The sequence below is a fragment of the Phyllostomus discolor genome, chromosome 7 (assembly GCF_004126475.2).
Source record: "Phyllostomus discolor isolate MPI-MPIP mPhyDis1 chromosome 7, mPhyDis1.pri.v3, whole genome shotgun sequence".
In the NCBI taxonomy this organism is placed as follows: domain Eukaryota; kingdom Metazoa; phylum Chordata; class Mammalia; order Chiroptera; family Phyllostomidae; genus Phyllostomus; species Phyllostomus discolor.
In genome coordinates, this window is record NC_040909.2 from 73,811,125 (window position 1) to 73,831,721 (window position 20,597).

Sequence of the window (20,597 nt, forward strand, 5' to 3'; positions counted from 1 at the left end):
CACCTTCCTTAGCAGAAATAAACTGCTTTAAAAAGCCAGGAACATGGTCCTGGCCAAGTGGCTCAGTTGGTTGCAGCATCGACCCATACACCAAAAGGCTGCAGTTTCGATTCCCAGTCAGGGCACATATCTAGGCTATAGGTTGGATCCCCAATCAGGGCACTTACAGGAGGCAACCAATCAATGGTTATCTTTCATATCAATATTTCTTTCTCTCTCTCTCTACTGCCCCCTCAAATCACTAAACATATCCTAGGGTGAGAATTTAAAAAAAAACCAGGAACATGAAAAAACAGGTAGTTCAACCACTGAAGCAACAACCACAATAAATAAATATTGAGAAAAAATTTTAAGAAGCATGTTTTCAGTACAATGTGACAATCCAAAATAAGACCATGCTATCATAAATGCCTTTTCTTTCATACTGAAAACGTTTATAGAACTAAAGGTTTGCTAGTACAGTTCACACAATGAAAGCTCAACAGAAATTTTAAGTAATGACACATTTCCTGGTAAGGTTAGAGGTGGTTTATTCCATGGGTGTTTTGGTAGCAGTCTCATGGCTCAGAATGGTCCTTTGGAACCTGCGTTGAGATTTAAATGCGTGTATAGGATGGCATTTTGTCTTCTTCATTAAGCATTCTTTCATAAACATTTTTACATTCTCAACAATAAGAAGTCCTCAAAAACATAAATCTTGATAATAGAAAAAATTCTAAAATACAGTACAGCTTTTTTCATTTTCTGTTGTGGTGATATACACATAAAATGTTATCATATTAATCATTTTTAGGTGTATGCTTCAGTGGCATTAAGTACACTCATAATGTTGTATAACTACCTTCACTATCCATTTCTACAACTTATTTTTTCACTTCTGACTTTTTTCATCACCCCAAACTCTGTACACACTTAAGAAATAACTCCCCTTACTTTTCAGCATCAGGTAATCTCTATTCTACTTTCTGGCTCTATGAATTTACCTATTCTAGGTACTGCATATGAGTGGCATTATACAGTATTTGTCCTTTTGTGTCTGGGTTATTTTACTTAGCATTATGTTTTCAAGGTTCATCCACATTATACCAGGTAGCAGAACTTTCCACTCCTTTGTAAGCCTGAATAATAATCCACTGTGTGTAGATCTACATGTATATATATACATATGTTACACATTTATATATACATATACAGGGTAGGGCAAAAGTAGGTTTACATGTGTGAAAGTTTATTATTGTATTAGTTATAATTATAGTATTTTTCATACAAACAACTATACACCTACTTTTGCCACAGCCTGTATATACAAACACACACATATTCTGTTTATCCATTCATGTTGATGGACTTTGTGTTGTTTCCACCCTCTAGCCATTGTAAATAATGCCACTATGAACATCAATGTACAAGTATCTGTTTGAGTCCCTGCTTTCAGATCTGTTGAGTATATCCAGAAGTAGAAATGCTGAATCATATGATAATTCTATGTCAAATATTTTGAGAAACTGCCAAACTGTTTTCCATAGTGGCTATGCCATTTCAGATTCCTACCAACAATGCCCAAGGGTCCAATTTCTCCACATCCTCAACAACATTTTTCCCCATTTATAGATCTCAGCCATCCTAATGGGTGTGAGGTGGTATCTCACTGTTGTTTTGATATGCATCTCCCTAATGACCAATGATGATGAAGGGCATCTTTTCCCATGCAGGATTGCACAGAGATCAGGAAGGTGGCTGAAATAGAATAATAGGTACTGGATTTAGCCTCCCTTCTGAAACAACTAAAAAAGGAGAAGAAAAGAAACCAGACAAAATACATGAAACAATGGTTCTCAAGACACTGGATATCAGACAACCCCTTAAAGTCAGGAAACAAAAAAATGAGTTCTACAATTGTCCCACTTAATTTCTTGAGAGAATTTCCAAACCACACAGTAGAGGGGAAAACTGAGATGAAGCCCAATAGGTTCCCTGAGTTGAAGACAGAGCTCAAAGACCAGGTGGACCAAAGTAGCTCGAGTTCCTAAGACAGAGTACCAGAAAAGAGAGAGTTGCACAGAGAACCCTGAATACTCCCTTCAAGAATTCAGCAGAGTACTGATCACCATGTGCATGTGAAGAAACTATCCTAGGCCAGGGAAAGAACCAGCCAGAAGCCCAGGGTTTACAGAGTATCAGAAAACAGTACCTGTTCCAGCCAGCCACAGTGGAAAAGTTCCTAATTCAAAGTATTATACAGAATACTCAAGATCTTCCTTCAGCAGTAGGACATAAGAGTGAGCACTTCCCCAGACCTACCTAACAAATCATAAAGCAACAACCAAAAGCATATAAGTGTTTCAAAGTACCTGTACCCCACAACAAAGTCCCAAAATATAAGAAGAAATTTTTTTAAATCCAGCTCCCAACAACATAAAATTCAGTCTGTATCCACTCACAAATGTCTAGGTATGCAAAGAAGCAGAAAAATGCAACCTATAATGAAAAGAACTATCAATCAATACTAATAAACAGAAATGATGCATGATATATTTATAGAAAAAGCCATTAAAACTATTATAAACATACTTCGTTCAAAACACAGAGAAAGTATGATCATAGTAAGAACAGACATGAACAACATAAGGTTCATATCAAATTTTTAGAGATGACAAATACACTGAATAGTATAAACAGCAGTTAGACACTGAAGGAATAAAAGGTTATTAAACTAGAAGATATACAGATAGAAGCAATTCAAAAAGAACAGAGGGAAAAAAATGATTCATAACATAACATCAACCAGCCTAGTTAACATACATGTTAATTTGGAGTCCCCGAAGGAAAGAAAAAGGCAAAACACCTTCCAAATGTGATGAAAACTTTAAACCCATATGTGAAGAATACAGTTAACATAGCAGACCTGGGATAGGTATCTTTCGAAAGCCTATTTGTAATGTTGATCCTTGTCTACCTCTGGGAACCTTGATTTTAGGAGGCTTTCCATCACTCCCTAAGTGATAAGAGTGGTTCCCTATGCTGAAACTGTGCAAATAATAAGGCTTATGCTGACTACCTGTTTTCCTTCTTGAAATCTGAAATGTTGGTACCTGTTAGGCAGAGTGCCTACATTACCAGCCTCCAATAAAACTTTGGGCACTGAGTTACTAATATGCTCCCCAGCCAGACAACAGTTTACACATTTTATCAAAACTCACTGCTGGAGCAATTAGGCATATCTGTGTGACTTCCCTGGAAAAGGACTCTTGGAAGAGAGTCTCCCTGAACCACAACTAGGCAAATCACAATCAAAATCTTAAAATATTAGGAGTGATACTACCTTCAGGATTCTTCAATTTTATTTTCTTTTTATAATCCTCACCCACACACATACTTATTATTTTTTTTAGAGAGAGAGAAGGGTGGGAAAGAGGGAGAGAAACAAAGATGTAAGAAACATCTATTGGTTGCCTCTCGCATGCGCCCCAAATGGGGACTAAACCAGCAACCTAGGTATATCCCCTGACTGGGCAATCGAACCCATGACCTTTCGGTTTACGGGACAACACTCCAACCAACAGAATTAGCCAGGGTGCTTCAGCTTCTTGACAGCAATTCTGGAACTAGAAAACAATGAAGGCTTCAAAATTCTGAAGAAAAATTTTTTCCAACACAAAATTTTACACAAATTTTCAAGCACATATTAAAGGAGATAAATGCATCTTCTCACATGCCAAGTCTCACAAAATTATCTTTCACAAATCCTTTCTTGAAAGCTTCTGGAAGATGTACTCAATCAGAATGAGAGAGAAAACCAAGATAGAGGCAGACATGGAATCCAGGATTATGATGCTCCAAATAGGAGGAGGTAAAAGGAATTCCCAGAGAGGAGGTTAAAGGGTATTCCCAGAAAGAGAATGAAGGGAGACCTAAGGATGGCAACATCCACAAAGCAGAGAGAATGCTGAGTTTAAACTGGAGCAGTTAGAAAGTTGTGGGAAAGAGCTCTCCAAGACAACAAAACTGATAATATGCCTATGTCTAAAAATCTTAACAGGAGGGCTATGCAAAAGTGAAAACATTAAACTATGTAAACAAAACACCAAAATAATTAACTGTAAGGAAAATAAAGAGTTGTGAAGGAAAAGTAATCATAATTAATATCTACCTCAGCTACAAATATTATTTATTCACAAGTATGTAATGTTGAGTACTAATCTAACCAAACCATGACATATGTGCTCTGAAAGAATGGAGGGATGGGAAAAGTTCAGTGGGTAGTAAGTTGTGGGCAGTGGGTGAGAAGAGAACTCCATATTTTCCAGATTTAGAAGTACATTATAAGCATGTTATCTGGAGATAAGGAACAAAAGAATCCACTAAGAGTCAAAAGTTGTTATCCCTGAGGAAGGAGTAAAAGACCACCAAAAGGCTAGGATTAACAAATGCCATGAAAAGAATAAAAAATTCTGAACCAGTTGTTCTTACCTTAGGAAGCTCAGAAACACTCTCTTCACTTTTCAAAGAATGACTGCTTTCACGAGAAGCTGAGTCTGATATTTCCACAGCACTCTCACCATCTTCAAATTCATTGTATTTATTAGTATCTTCCCTGTCACTGTCACTGTCCCAGTCAACACACTGTAGTTCATCTAGAAAATACAATTATAAACTCAATTTTATATAAGCTAAATACAATTTAAACCCAACTTTATTAATTTTAAATCAATTTTTTCTATTCTCAGTAGTTAAAAAAGATCTGCATTGCTCAATAATTTAAGTATGTATTAAAAAACAATGAAAAGTATATTCCTACTACTCTTCTCACTAGCCATCCTATTTCTCCAAACTCTTACCCCACTCCAGTTCTCAAGTAACTACTTTTATTAGTTGTTTTGCATCCTTCTAGAGTTTCTCCAGCTTGTTAAAGCTGTTAATTTTGTCCTTTCTGATGCTTTTTTACTTAACATAACTGACAGGTTTCCACATCAGTAAATATGAAGCACCTTCATTCTTTTCTGTAATATAGTATTCCATTGCATAGTTGACCCACAATTTAATCAACCCTCTATTAATAAAAATTTTGTCATATTTTCACCCAATATTTTTTATAGATTTCTCATCACTAATGTAACAAAGTAAATTTATAGTTTACTTCATAAGCATTATTATCTAGATAATACTTCTGCAAAATTTTAATTTGAAAGTTATATTATGTTCATATATCAAGTAACCAAATATTCTAATTTGCTATGCTTAAGAAGATGAATAATTAAGGATAAATTATTCTCTGAGGTATGGCATATAACCTAAACCTTTCCTGCATTACAAGGATCTGTGAGTACACCTTCACAGCTGCTTCAGCCACTAAGAGGGCTAGTAAGATTATCTTGGCCCTTTTTGAGGTCTGATGGTAAACAATCTTACTTCCATATAGAAATAATATTAAAAATAAAAAATTTACTATCTTTAATATCTAAAAGTAATTCAAAATAAAAGAAAAATTTAAGCTAAGGTTAAAAGCATAAGATAAAGTAAACAAAAAATAAGTCTTTAATCAGATAACTGTTGTTCCAAAAGATGAAGTAGAAGTCCAATGTAACAATTACAAAAACTGGAGGTCAGAGAGATCTTAGAAAAGCAGTGCATGAAGGCAATAATTTCCCATATCTTACATCTCATTCACTCATGAAAGCTAGACAAAGAAATACATAAGAAATTCTCTAAACTGCTGAGCTATCACTTCAGGAAGCCACAGAGAGCCTGAGAAGAGCACAAGTGTCCTCAGAGCTCCTGCCACTGCAGCCAGCATGGTACATTTGTGTAGCATTTGTTCATCCAACAAAATCAGTGCCAACTAAGGGCCTATCGTGCCATTCTAAACACAACAAAATACACACACACGCAGAAGAGAATACAGAACACTGCTCCCAACTTGGACAAGTCCACAAAGAACACTACTTATACTACAATGTGATGAGCACTGTAAAATGATCTACCATGTCCAAGGCTAACAAGACCTTTCATTTGGTCACAATAGTTTTATGAAACTAGCAAGACAGTTACTATTAGACTAAAATTTCAATATCACAGGTGAGAAAACTGGGTTTCCAAAAAGTTAAGAATTTTCCCAAAGTTACATTTAAGAAAAATCAAGAGGAAAGAAATTTTTAAAAAGAAAAATATTCTGACAATTTTTAGTCAGAGCTCTTCCCTCTCAACTCTAATTCTAGGCCTTAAATCCGCAAGACTCTAATTCAATACAGCTGGAAGAAGGCCTGGAAATAGTTGTTTTTAAAGCTCACCTAGTAATTCTGATAAGAAGCCAGGTTCAATAACCACCAGAACAGTGTTGAAGAACATACCAATAAAGTTAGACACTCCTGGCTCAGACTATTAGTTGGCACATTTATCATGTGACTCTGGGCAAGTGACTTGACTTCTCTTAAATTCCAATTTTCTTCTATAAAATAATAAGGATACTTAGCTCATAGCATCTAGTAGATAACAGAGGAAATAACATACATAATATCCTGCCAAGTGTCTAAGATAAAACAAGAACTTGATGAATGATAATTAAAGGCAAAAAGCAGAAAGTAATAAAGGAAGGAGAGAGAGGGAAGGGAAAAACAAAGAGAGAAGAAAAAGCTAGACAAGCAATTGTGATCCCATTTTAATTCATGAGGTATGAATTACCTCACTATTCATCCATAAAAAGCATACATTTTTAACAATGAAATTATGTTCTGAGATGTGTAAAGACAAACCAAGTTTTATAACAATGAATCTCATTTAATATGGTTGAAATAACAATATTTAGCTTATGTACAAAGTCTGTCCAGAAGGTATCCAGCTATGTTATATGAAAAATAGAGATTTATTGAAGAAGACACAAGATACAAAAAACATTGTACATAAGACAATGACCTCACAGTCCCCTTCAAAGCAGGCATCTTGGGACCTCACATAGTTCTCCCAATCACCATCAGCTGCCCTGTCATATTTTCCTGAATCTCATCAATGTCTGAAAATTCTTCCCTTTCAATGGTGATTTTAGATTTGGGAAAAGCCAGAAGTCACAGGGCACCAAATCTGGGCTATAGGGGTTCGAGTCACCTGGGTGATTTGATATTTTGCCAAAAAACTCTGCACGAGAGGATGTATGTGGTGTATGAGTGAGTGCATTGTCATGATGAAGCTGCCAATCACCAGCTGCCTATAGCTGCAACCTTCTGAATCATCTAAATAGTTTCCATGTAGGAATGTTCAAGCTTAACAAAAAATCTGATGCAGATTCATTGCTCTACTTGCTCAGTCATTTTGAATGTGATGGCCACACAGTATACACATTCACTCAATGGCGTCTACAACCCCCACTAACTAGTAAGTGAAGCCATCATTATTCACACAAGTGCATTCCATTCCACTCTCCTTGGCTGCAAGGTTAAATTAATGCTGCATAAACCATTCTTGTTATATTAACAATGTCTGGACCTTTTCTAGACAGACCTCATATAACCTTAAAAAAACCACTTCAGTCCTGGCTGGTGGGGCTCAGTTGATATAGCATCACCCTGTAAACAGAAAAGTCACTGGTTTGACTCCTGGTCAGGGCACATGCCTGGGTTGCAGGTTCGGCCCTCAGTGGGGGCACATGAAAAAGACAACCAATCAATGTTTCTCTCTCACATTGATGTTTCTCTCTTTCTCCCTCCCTTCCCCTCTCTAGCATCAAAAAACAAGGGTTGTTTTTTTTTTTTTAAGAAATCACTTCACTTGGCTATTACTAAAATGTCAACTGGTAGTTACCAGGATGTCATACAAAGTGGCCAAAAGAAAGTAACCACCTTTTAAAGGAGATGTCTGTAGAAAGGTAAGGTTGAGTAACTAAGTAACTAAGTAACTAAATAATGTAACCTGTCAAAGTAAGAGTAAAAAAAAGTCAAAGTTTATTCTGAAAACATAAAAACTTTTATATATCTTCAGTGAGCTATACAATGGGGGACCCCAAGCAAAAACGGAATTATCTTCTGGAGATGGGCCCTTTGTAGTACAGGCTTCCCCCATTAGATGAGTGTTCAAGGAACCCATCTGTGTACCAGCTAGCATTGTTGTGAGGCTGTGTTCAGCTTCAGTGAATCTTTTTTTAAAACTCTTTCAACACGTTTGCCTATTTCATGACAGGTGATTTACAAGTGCACCTGCCCACACTGTGCTGAGTGTTTGGTATTTTTTTGACTAAATGCAGCATGACCCCTCTGCCCCACCCTCCCTATTCACCCAATCTCACCCTGAGAAACATCTTTTTGTTTCGCCAGATAAAAAAAAGTCCTCAAGCCCTGGCTGGCATAGCTCAGTAGATTGAGTGTGGACTGCAAACCAAAGTGTCACAGGTTCGATTCCTAGTCAGGGCACATGCCTGGGTTACAGGCCACGGCCCCAGCAACCCCACATTGGTGTTTCTCTCTTTCTCCCTCCCTTCCCTCTCTAAAAATGAATAAATAAAAAATTTTTTTAAAAAAGTCCTCAAAGGGAAATGTTTCATCAATGTGGAAGAATTGAAGCAAAAAGAAAAAATGACAGAAACACTAAAAGGCATCAAAATCAACAAGTTCAAAAACTGTTTTGAGCAGTGGAAAAAAGGTCTCAATAGGTGTATTACAACAAATGGAGAGAGTACTTTGAAGGTGACTAAAGTTTAAACATGTAAGAATAAATACACAATTCTTTATACATACATTGCAGGGTTGTTTTGGGTCCCCCCTCATATATTTTAAAATATGTATAATAACATGATTTCCATAATTTTAAGTCTGTGGTTTCCGACTGCGGGCTAATTTGTATTATAGGGGACATCTGACCACATCTGAAGACATTTTTGGTTGTCATGACTAGACCTGGAAATGCTGTTCTTACCTAGTGGATAGAAACCAGAGATACTGCTAAACACCCTACAATGTACAGGAATCTCCTCTCCCAAACAAAAAATTACCTGTCCCCAAAGGGCAACATGTTCATGGCTGAGAAATCCTGTTTTAACTCTCAAAAGCAGGACATAATATTGAACATAAAATGCCATTAGAACAGAAGCCCATTAGTAAGTTGTACTTCCACCACACATTGGTTGTCATAGTATTTACCCAAAACAAGTTGGAAAGGAGCCAATATGGGTGTAGCATGAAGTAGTTGAGAACTGGCTTTGTCATCGAAGAATTCCAAAGTGGAATCCAAACTAATTCTCACCATGTTCAAATATAAGTTGTTAACTATAAAAATACTCCTGGTAATACCTATCTCTTAGAGCTATTATAAGAAATATTAAATGAGAAAATATTTCTAATAGGCTTAGCCTAGAGGCTGGGACTCAGTAAGATCATACATAATGAATGCTAAGTATTAGAAAAGGAATATAATTCTTTTCCAATATTGAACCCGAAATATAATAAAAACTGAATTTGTTACACAATTATCAAGTTACCCACCTTCTGAACATAAAACTCCTGGTACAAAACCTGTCTATTCTAGAACCATGACCATTTCTTCTCTATCATTTAAAAAGTGTTTTACCTTCACCTGATTCATCACTTCCACTGGAACTCCAAGTTATTTCTGTAAGCCCACTGGTACTCTTAGATGTAACTGTTTCTGTTAAAGAAGAAAATATATTAAAAAAACAATCACCTAATATAGTTACCAGAATGAGATTTAATGCACGTCTCTTTGACAGAGTTACTAATTCTGATACCAGTGGGGACAATGTCTTATGTCAAATCTTCCTGCCTAAAATTGTATGTGCAACTGGGGTAAGATGCTTTAAATTGGGTAAGATGCTTTAAATTGAAGCCCTATTACAAGAAGAAAAAGAAGTAGAACTATTTGAAATAAGTTATAAAAGACAAGGAAAATGACTGGAGCACAAAAAGATAACACTGAAATAATAATGGAATGTATAACCATCCTCGAATACTTCCTAAAACAAACAAAAAAAAAACAACAACCAAAGCAAGACAAATCACAAACTACAAAACCAGAACTTATGTATAATAGAAATGCTTCTGTGCACCTCCTTTGCTGTATTAAGAGCAATGGTAACAGGAATACACTTAAAACTCTTAACAGAAAAACTTTAATTACACTAATTTTAAGATAACAGAACATATAGTTATAAGAAATAACAGAGAAAATTTTTGTATTCTTTCCCTAGTTCCTCAATTGATATTTTACAAAACTATACATTACAACCAAAATACTGATACTAATACCATCAAGATATAGACAAGTTCTATTGCCAGAATACCTTATATTAATTTTTAAATTGTATTTTTCAAGTATAGCTTACATTCAGTATTATTTTATATTAGTGTAAAGTGCACAGAATAGTGGTTAGACAATTATGTAATTTATGAAGTGATCCTCCAGATAATCCTGGTACCCTACATAGTTACAATATTGTTGACTATATTCCCTATATTATACTTTACATCCCCTATTTTATAACTACCAATTTGTACTTCCCAATCCTTCACCTTTTCCACCCAGGCCCCCATTTCCTCTTCTGTCTGCCAAACATTAGTTTGCCTCTATATTTATGAGTCTGTTTCTGTTTTTTTTTTTTAATTTATTTTGTTCTTAGATTCCACATATAAGTGAAATCATATGGTACTTGTCCTTCTCTGTCAGACTTGTTTCATTTAATATAAACCTCTAGCTTCATCCATGTTGTCTCAAATGGAAGGATTTCATTCTTTTCATAGCCGAGTTAACAACAGTACACTGCATATTAGTACCACATCTTCTTTATTCACTCTGGTGATGGAGACTTCTATACCTTCCATGTCACGGCTATTGTAAATAACACTGCAATAAACATAGGGAAGACAGAGCCCTAGGTCCATGTGTGAGGAGGACTCAATACCAGGACACTGGCGACTGTCCCTCTAGCCCTCACCTAGAAGCCATACAACTCAGTCTCTTTGTATGACTCTGGTGCACCCCTAGCTATTTTTCTATTCATGTTCATAATTAACCTAAATTGCTAGCATTACTAAAATTGTCTATCCTTCAAAATATAAAATTAAAAATAAACTGTTCAGAATAACATAAGAATCTGTATTGATTTAAATAGCTAATAAAAATAAGCTATGCAGTTGCTTGCAAAAACACATTATCAATCTTTCATTATTTTGTACCTGGAAAAGTAAATCAAAAAGGAGGTGGATGGCTACCTACTGAATGTGTCTCCCTAAAATTCACATGTTGAAACCTAATCCCCAATGTGATGGTTTTAAGAGCTGAGATCTTTGAGGGCTCCACTCTCATGAACAGAATTACTGTCCTATTAAAAAAAAAAAAGCCCCAGAGAGATCCCTGGTCCCTTCTGCCATGTGATAAGGCACAGGGTACTGTCTCTGCACCTTGTTGTACTGAACTTTCATCCTCCAAAACTGTGAGAAATAAAATTTCTGCTATTTATAAATCACCCAGTCAATGGTACTTTTGTGAACAGCCTGAATGGGCTAAGGAAGGAAATTAACACTATTCTTGTGATTATATAACAAATTCATGGAATAAGCCTATGAATTATAGGCACTTAACTGTATAATTTATATAGGTAAAACCACTACAAGGAATTTATTAGTCAGTAAATCATTTTATTTGCTGAAAAGAGTTATTCTTGAAATCATGTCCCATTCCAGTGAAACTCCAGGAAGGACACCAGCCAGACTATAGGAATACTTACCACACATGTGTAAACATCTCTGGGTGTACACTATGTGCCACGCACTATGTTAGCACCTGATGTTATGGGTCTAACACCAAAATTTATTCATATATTAAATTTAACACCCAGCATCTTAAAATAGGACACTATGTGGAGAAAGGGTCTTCACAGAGTTAATCAAGTTAAAGTGAGGTCTTTAGGATGGCCTCTAATGATAGTTATCATTATAAAAAGAAATAATTTAGACACAGAATTAGACATTTAGAAAGGGATGACAATATGAAAAGACACATGGAGAAGACAGCCATCTATAAGCCAAGAAAAGAAGCCTAGGGAAGATCCTAAAAGGAACCAACCCTGTCAATACCTTCACTTTGGACTTCTAGCCTCCAAAACTGTCAGATATTAAGTTTCTGTTGTTCAAACCTCCCACTTTGAGATATTTTATTATGGTGGCCTTAGCAAACTAATATACCTAAGGATATAAAGATGAGCAACAGAGAAGGGTGTGCCCTTAAGAAAGCCATGGTCCAATGAGGAGAAAACCAGGTCAACATAATCTTAAAAATTTAGTAATGCATCTCAAGGATCAGATTTCTGACCTCAATAACAAAATTTTTGCAGGGTATTTCAGGAAAAAAATATTAGTTCTTGTTTACTTCATAGTTTCATTTTGTTTGGTAAATACATTTTAAAAAAAAAAAGTTCTGCCTTTTTAATCACTATCACTATATACAAAGGTTCCAGTCCCTTTTAAGTTTTTATTTTTCGATCTCCCTTGAACATTCTAGCAAAATCCTTTGCTAACATCCATATGCTTTCTTCTCTCACCTCTTCCCACCTCCTCTACTTCCTCCCCTTTAGTCTTCTCTGGTTCACAGTCCTTACAGATGAATAAACAGAGACATGGAGACACGTCTCTGCCTTTTTTGCACTTTGCAAAAGTACATTCTCCCACTTGTTTCCCAGCTCAGATAAAAATATTACTTCTACACGCTAAAATTTCTGTTAATAGCCTGCCTTTCATACTTTAGATGCTACCATTTTCAAATGAGCCAGTTCAGAGAAATGCCTTGAACCTCTTTTTCTATCAATTTCTATTTGTAAGCTTTTGTTAAATTATTAACAAAATTATCTTGCTTTTGCAAGCTGCTTATGCTGTAAAGTAATTATACACAGATATAAGCTCTTCCAGCCTTTCAGAATATACTGAACATTCAACAGAGTAGAAAGTACAGCACAGTAGTAGGTCAAATACTGGGTTGGTCAAAAAGTCCAGTCAGTTTTTTCTGTAAAATAAAAGACACATTTTTCATTTTCACAAATAACTTTATTGGTTTGGATATTTTGAGTATGCTGGCTATCTCCCACATAGTAGAACACTGGTTATTCTCAATTAATGTCTCAATTCGATAGCTATCAATTTCAACTGGTCTACCCAACCAACGTCCAGCAAGAAATCTGCAGCATAAAACTTCGAAAACCACTTTCAACACATTTGATTAGTAATAGCACCTTCTCCATACACTGCACAAATCTTTTTGTTTTTCAGCTGCATTTTTACCTTTCTTGAAATAATAAGGCATAATATGTTGAAATGTTGCATATTTTCTTCCATCTTCAATATTAAGATAGCTACACAAAAATTCACCAATTGTTATAAGATGTTTTTTAAGATTTTATTTATTTATTTTTAGAGAGGGAAGGGAGGGAGAAAGAGAGAGGGAGAGAGAAACATCAATGTGCGGTTGCTGGGGGCTATGGCCTGCAACCCAGGCATGTGCTCTGACTGGGAATCGAACCTGCGATGCTTTGGTTCGCAGCCCGCGCTCAATCCACTGAGCTACGCCAGCCAGGGCCAATTGTTATAATTTTTTTTTTAATGCATGCTGTTATAATAGATGTCACAATACAATCTAACACAATTGTTTCAAATGAAGTTAAAGACAGCTAAACCTACTAGTGTCATCTCAGGGAAAAAAACAAACTTTTGGCCAACTCAATGTATACTGGCATGAGGAAATCAATTCCAAAAGATCCTTTGTAATTAGATAAAAGCCAGCAGAGAGGAAATCAATTCCAAAAAATCCTTTTTTAATTAGATGAAAGACAGAAGAAAAGATCTTTTTGTAATTAGATAAAAGTCAAATCTAAGTTGAATTTAACTATGCTTAAAATGTCCAGAGAAAGATGTGTCACAACTATAAAATATTATTTTCTCCATACAATATATTTTGATACTTTCAAAATCAGAATTAACTGACCTTTGAAAAATCACAGCATTTGGCAGGAATAAGAAAAGTTAAATTCTGCAGACCCATTAGAAGATTATGGTATTACAAAAATATGTGTGACAGTTTATTTTATAATACAGAATTTTAGGAATTTTTAAAAATTTGAGAAAATTTATTTTCACTTGCAAAAAAGAGCCCTCTTAAATGTTAGTGAAATAATAGTATAGCTCAAAGTGCGTAGTCTCTTATTTACAGTTTTCCCACTCTGCAGAACTATGACCAGGCTTCACATAGCTCTTTTTACCATCAGACATAATAGCAATTGAGCCAGGCATTTTTCTTACTTTTATTTTTAAGTTCACAATAATCCAATAAGGCACACATTCTTAGTCCCATTTTCCACATGCAGAAACTGACACTCAGCATGTTTAGCTTGCTTCCCAAGATCACAGAGTCAGGACACAGTAAGGATACTATGTGCCAAACGAGATCCCTGAAGTCTCAAACCCCCACTCTCCCTGCCCACCGACAGCATAACTGAGTGTGGCAGCAAAGTCAATGCTGCCTGATACCCCAGCCCTCTTTTTTCTTACTAACTAAAATTTTATTAGAGCAGCAACACACATTTTAAAAAATCTTTTGTTTCACTGAGGTCTCTTTAGTGGAGGCAGCCAAACATAACAGGTTCTGGCCAAAACTAGAGGTCCTGGAGAGGGAATTTCTTCCCAGACAAAAAGTTCACTTGGAGAAAAATCTTCAGGCTCCACATTCTTCCTGAGAACTGGGCCTGAAGAATTCAGCTTCCACCCTTTAGCCACAAGGACAGACCCCACACTAACACCGCAGAACTCAGAAAGAGCCCCATTTTTTCAAACACTCCAACAGAAACTCTATTTGAAACTCTAACAGATAGCTTTCCCTAATTTGCCAGGTAAGAATTTCATTGCCTTAAGTAGTGTAAGTCATAATTTTATTTTGCAAATCAGAGCTTTTTTTAAACCTTGGATCTATGATCCTGAGCTAATCTACCAGGCTCTGTTGATAACAATGAACCCAGAAAGAGCACACACAAAACTTTAATAATTACCTATAGGGAGTAGGAAAAATGGAGTAGTAACAAAGGTGAGAATTCTGAAAAACAAAAAAAACAAAAAAAACAAAACCCACAAAAAAACAAAAAAAACAAACACCTTATTATATTATTTGAATGTTTTTTAATATGAATATGTAATCTATTCAAACTATGTAAATAACAGTTTAAAAGAAAGCAAATAAATCATAGAAGATATATTATCCTTATATCTTTTCTATCAAGAAATCAATAAAATTATTACCTTTTTTGGGACTAGCAAATAATTCAAGGTGCTCTTCTGTAATAGTCTTCTTTTCAGCTGCTAATGACTGTAGGCAGATAATAATAAAAATAAATAACAACAACAACAATGTAGTAATTTATGTGGCCAGAGCTAAAAACCAACAGTAACTCGTAAAATATTCAAAACCTTAGCTATACCCACCTTAACATGTCCCTCTGTTTTCCTTTATTTATATTTATCAGTAATTATTCCCAAAGCACACATTCTTCATATACTTATAAATTTTTCCTGAATCTAAACAGAAAGCTGCTTAACATTTAGCTTATAACAGTATTCCTCCATATTGTTATTTTCAAGATACATTTACAAAAATTAACCAAAATATCTCACTGCCAAAAAATTCTGAATATATATGCATTTCATAAATATACCTCTTATAAAGAAGGGGATGCTCAGTGTTTTTTTGAGAACCTTCTTCTCAAAAAATTCTCGGTAGGTATTCTTCATATACAAACAAAGAAGTATAAAGGTTTTACATGATATAAATAGGTGAATACTAACTTGCCACAGTTATTAAAGGGATTAAAAAATGAGGGAAAACCCTGTCTGGTGTAGCTCTGTGGTTTGAGCATGGGCTGTGAACCAAACGATCGCCAGTTTGATTCCCAGTCAGGGCACATGCCTAGGTCGTGGGCCAGGTGCCCAGTGGGGACCACATAAGAGGCAACCACGCATTCAAGTTTCTCTCCCTCTCTTTCTCCCTCCCTTCCCCTCTCTCTAAAGATACATAAATAAAATCTTTTAAAAAATGAGGGGAAAAAAGTATGGTAATATACTGATGATAGTATCCTGAAAGAAAATAAGAAAGAGAATTACAAAGAAATATAATTATAGTGGCCTAAACACTCAGATTCTAAACAATTTTACAGCTACTTTACCGGAATCCCAGAAGTATCTTGAAATCCTTCTTCACACCTGAGCCATGCTTCTGAGAGGGAAGCAGCTGCCCCCACTGTCCTGAGGCCTGCTCTTCTGAGCTGTAGTGGACCATCTCCTGGAAAGGATGGGTATTCCAGATCCAAATTTCTTTTTCTCTGTAGAGATAATTTGTAAAGAAAAAAAATCAACTTCATTAGATTGACAATTAACAATATGGCAATCCAGGAATGGCAGCAATGAAGGCATAGTTTTTATTTTATCTTTTTTGTTTAATCTTCATTGTATTTTTTCCATTACCATTTAGTGCCCTTATCACCACTCCTCCTGGCAGTAATCAGCACACTGTTGCCCATGTCCATGAGTCCTTTTTCCTGTTTGCACAATCCGTCCACCCCCTCACTTTTTCCCCTCCCAACTAGCTGTCATCCTGCTGGTTTTTAAATGTCTCTGAATCCCCACATAAAGAAAGAATAATGAGGTAACAAAACCAAAAGTACATGGAAAACAATTACAACCAATCAAGGAAGTCAAAATACAAATAGGTGAGAATCAACAATCAACCCTCCAAACTCATGCATGGCATCGTATCTCAAAGGCAAGAAGCTGAGAGAAGCAAGGGAGCAAAGGAGCACCTGCGTACACAGACATCTGGTGTTCACTAGTGAGTGAAGCAGACCATCTGAGAATGGTACCTCAAAAGGGGTGAGGGCAGGGGCTCCACCCAAGATCCAAGGGGTGAAGAAGTCTAGGACACTTAAAAACCAGTCAGCTAGGACTACCTTCCCAGAAAGGGCCCAGCACTGAGTAGAGAACTGTTAGGAGTGGAATCTGTTCAGCAGTAAAGGATGGAAGAGACAAAACAAAACAAAACAAAACGTCCAAATTGAGTAGTGGAAGGGAACAAAGCTAAGAAATATCTAAATAAATAAATAAGAGAACATATTTTTGCAAACTACAAAAACAACAGAAGTTATAAAAGCTACCTTGAACTCTGCCTCCTAAAAATTCAGAAAAACTGTAAAACAAAAATAAACAATACAATGGGATCAGAGACAAATCCCGAAGTTATTAGAAAGAAACAAAAAAGAGCAAAACAATATCCCCACACAGAAAGAAAGCACATAAAGACATGCCCATCACACAGAAAAACAAAACAAAACAAAAAAAAAAACACCCCTACCTGTAACTTACTACAGTAGGTCTTTGAATAACATGTTGGATTCAATATCATTTCATTATAATGTTGAGAGAAAAAATTATCAACTCCAGGCCTGAGGCCACTGCTGCAGGCTCTCCCCACGACTGTATGGATTTTCTGGGGACACTCCAGTTTCTGCTCACATCCTGAAGATGTGCACATGAGCTGAGTGGCGAGTCTGAATGTCCCAGTTTGGGTGACTGTGGGTATATGAGTTTGCCCCTGCAATCGAAGAGTGTTCTGTGCAGAGTGGGTTCCTTCTTGGTGCTCTGAGCTTCAGGGATAGACTCTTGATTGTTTTCATTAATCTCTCTTAAATTACGTATAGCTTACATTAATTTCAATGTTTAAGATTAGAAGACTTGGGTCTTTATGTGGAAGTTTGGTGATGTTTTCATAACCAAAAATGGGCCACTTGTTTACTCTAATTTATATCACATAGCCTATGGGAAAACTGGCTTTTATGTGTCATTTTACTTGAAGTTTTTAGGAACCTACGGGCAATGTTAAGTGAGGGTTTACTGTATTTCAAAACAAAGTAAGGTATTCAGATTACTGAAATGTTACCAAACTCAAGGGGTTCGCTGATTGGGCTATTTTATTCAAGAATGGGATGTGGTTGTCATTAGGCAGTTTTATTTACTTGCAGCAAGTAAAGGAGACAGGAAATCCACATCCAAATCTCCCTCTTCCCAAATGGAAGCTTAGCCACTGCTTATATACACTATATGATCAATTACACATTGATTTCTTCTTTGCAGTTGGCTAATGAAAAATACTGTGCTACATTTTAACATTTAGTAAGAATAGCATTTAGTAAGAACCATTCAGACCTTGATACTTTTGTCCTATCTAACAAAAGCTCAGAAATGAAATGACAAAACTTAAGAAGTACAATACAATTTTTAAAAAATCACCCCATACTTCCCTATACACTTTAAAAATTTGTATGTTAGGATGTATTTGTTTTTTTTTTTTTTGTCTTAATGACTATCTTTGAATACTTTTAATTGTTCTAACAATAATTTGGTGCATTTGGATAAAACACACATTACTGCTTAGAGCAATCCTGAAGCAGAATAAAAATGAAGGAAAGCTGAGGTGTCTTGATATTTAGCAACCTTCTGAGTCTTCTTCATGTTAAGTTACTTGCCAGTCGGTGGTAGAGCTAGATCAAGATTTTAATTCTAGCATCTAGTCAATAAAATCATGGGCAGAAACTATGCATTAAAAAATCACTTCGAGAAAAACAAAAGGACGAAATCAGAAGGAACTCAAGAACAAGCAGATATCACAGATAATATATTAAGAGAAACAGAAGGTAATGAGAAGGAAATTTTAAAGTTTACCCTTCAAAGAAGAGAAAAAGGACTAAAGAGAAATAGCGTGATCAAGTCTCTCTTGGAACCCAGCATACAGAAAATAGGAATCCCTGAAGAAGAGAACCAAAGCAATGAGAAAGAACAAATATTAGAAACTACAATTTCAAAAATCTTTACTGAAATTTAAAAAAAAAGGAAATTACATATTGAAGCATACCACATTCCAGAGAATATCAACCCAGAAGCAATAAAAAAGATATATTCTAGTAAACAGACTTAAAATAAAAATAACTTACAAGTGAATAAAAAATACATTATCATCAAATGTTGACAGCAATGCTTTATACCAAAAGAAAATAGAGTTACATATTTAAGATATTCAAAGGAAGAAAATGTGAGTAAAGGAGTTTATATCCAGCAACACTGATAATACTGACTTATATTGCAAGCATTTTGTTTGTTTTGTTTACAAATGCCTACAACAGACATGTACCCATTTCATAAGTTTTTAAATTTGCATTTTAAGTAATATTTTACATTTGCAGTGGGAATCAAATTAAGGTCCACTACTATGAGTTGATCACCAAATCATAAATAAAACCCCTCGATACCATGTAGATTAAAAAAAAAATTCAGTCATGACATATATGTATTTTAATGTGTAATACCTATAAGCATATTGCTACTGTGTAGGAATTTCTATGGTAGGAGCAGGTCTACGAGAGAGGCATATGTAGTTTTTACCTTCTATAAGTGTACAGTTTCCCGTCACAGCTGTGACAAAGCTCACTTAGTTATATAAAACTGTACAAATAATGGAAAATATCATTTGGCCTATTTAGAGCTTATATACAATTTTTTTAAACTCCAGACTACTTCTTTAACACATTAAATCAGCCCAGGTCGGCCAACTCTTTTAAAGAAATGGGTGAGTCCAGGGATGGCACAGGGAAGCACAAGATGAGTCTGCAGTATCTCGAACTAGGGAGTAAGAAAGTGCTTGAGGAATAATGAGAACGTGTCTAAAGGACACATGAGCCTGACTGAAGGGGCTCTCACTAGCCAAACGTGGGCCATCCCAGCATCAAATTAATAACAGTAAAAGATTTTGACCTGACTAAAATAAAAATGAGTCTATATTGACATAAACAAACAAATGATGGACTTAGAAAATCATCAATGAACGTTAAAACCAGTGGGAGAAAGTTTGATGGTGACAAGGATATTTACATGGTCAAAAAGCATCTCCCCACAAATTATCTATTAACTTCAAAGTTTCTGTGATGAGGACCCAAAAAATTAAAGAAAAGAAGTGCCATCAAGAAACTACAACTATCCTTTATTTTCTTATTATCTTGTAAAGAAACAGTCTTTATTTCCGTGGAAAAAGGGTACAGAGAAGTAGAAGAGCTATAATTCAGTCTGAGGAGGCAAAAGGAACTATGAGAGTAAAGGGAGAATCCAAAAATCTCAAAAGGTAAGCAACTGATAAAGGGAGTATTTGTGGTCTCTCTTGGCTATTTAGCAAGAGAAGGGAGAACATAAAGCAAAAAGGGAAAATAAGAATCATAGCACCTGAAGGGACAATGAGGGGGCAAAGGCAGGAGGAAGGAAAGAACTAAAATACTCCCAGCCTTTGAGCAACCAAGAGCCCTAATTTCTCCGTGGGGCTTAAATTTCAACTTATCTGTATCTCCTAACATCAAGCAAGAAGCAACTAACTTTCCTCAACCTTCCCTTTTTCACACATTCAACCTTTGAGTCAATGTCGATTGTCCCCTCTTCATCCTTCAATGTCAAGTACCTAAATCTCATCTTCCTTTTATAAACTTACAACTCAGTCCTTTCCCAATACTATTCCCAATTCTACAACTTTAGTCCATA

General features: G+C 35.7%; 1 protein-coding gene across 3 annotated transcripts in view; it reads right to left on the reverse strand.

Moving 5' to 3' along the window:
- The window catches only part of SPIDR (scaffold protein involved in DNA repair), a 389,382-nt gene that overhangs the window by 363,964 nt on the left and 4,821 nt on the right, over positions 1 to 20,597 (reverse strand). For 2 of the 3 annotated variants that reach the window (XM_028518735.2, XM_036031020.1), the window contains exons 2-5: positions 16,193 to 16,348; positions 15,273 to 15,339; positions 9,550 to 9,627; positions 4,471 to 4,634 (exon numbers count right to left, since the gene is read on the reverse strand). In XM_028518735.2, coding sequence (XP_028374536.1) covers positions 4,471 to 4,634; positions 9,550 to 9,627; positions 15,273 to 15,339; positions 16,193 to 16,348 — 465 coding nt within the window. The remainder of the gene's footprint in view (positions 1 to 4,470; positions 4,635 to 9,549; positions 9,628 to 15,272; positions 15,340 to 16,192; positions 16,349 to 20,597) is intronic. The other variant, XM_036031021.1, reaches the window with a different exon arrangement.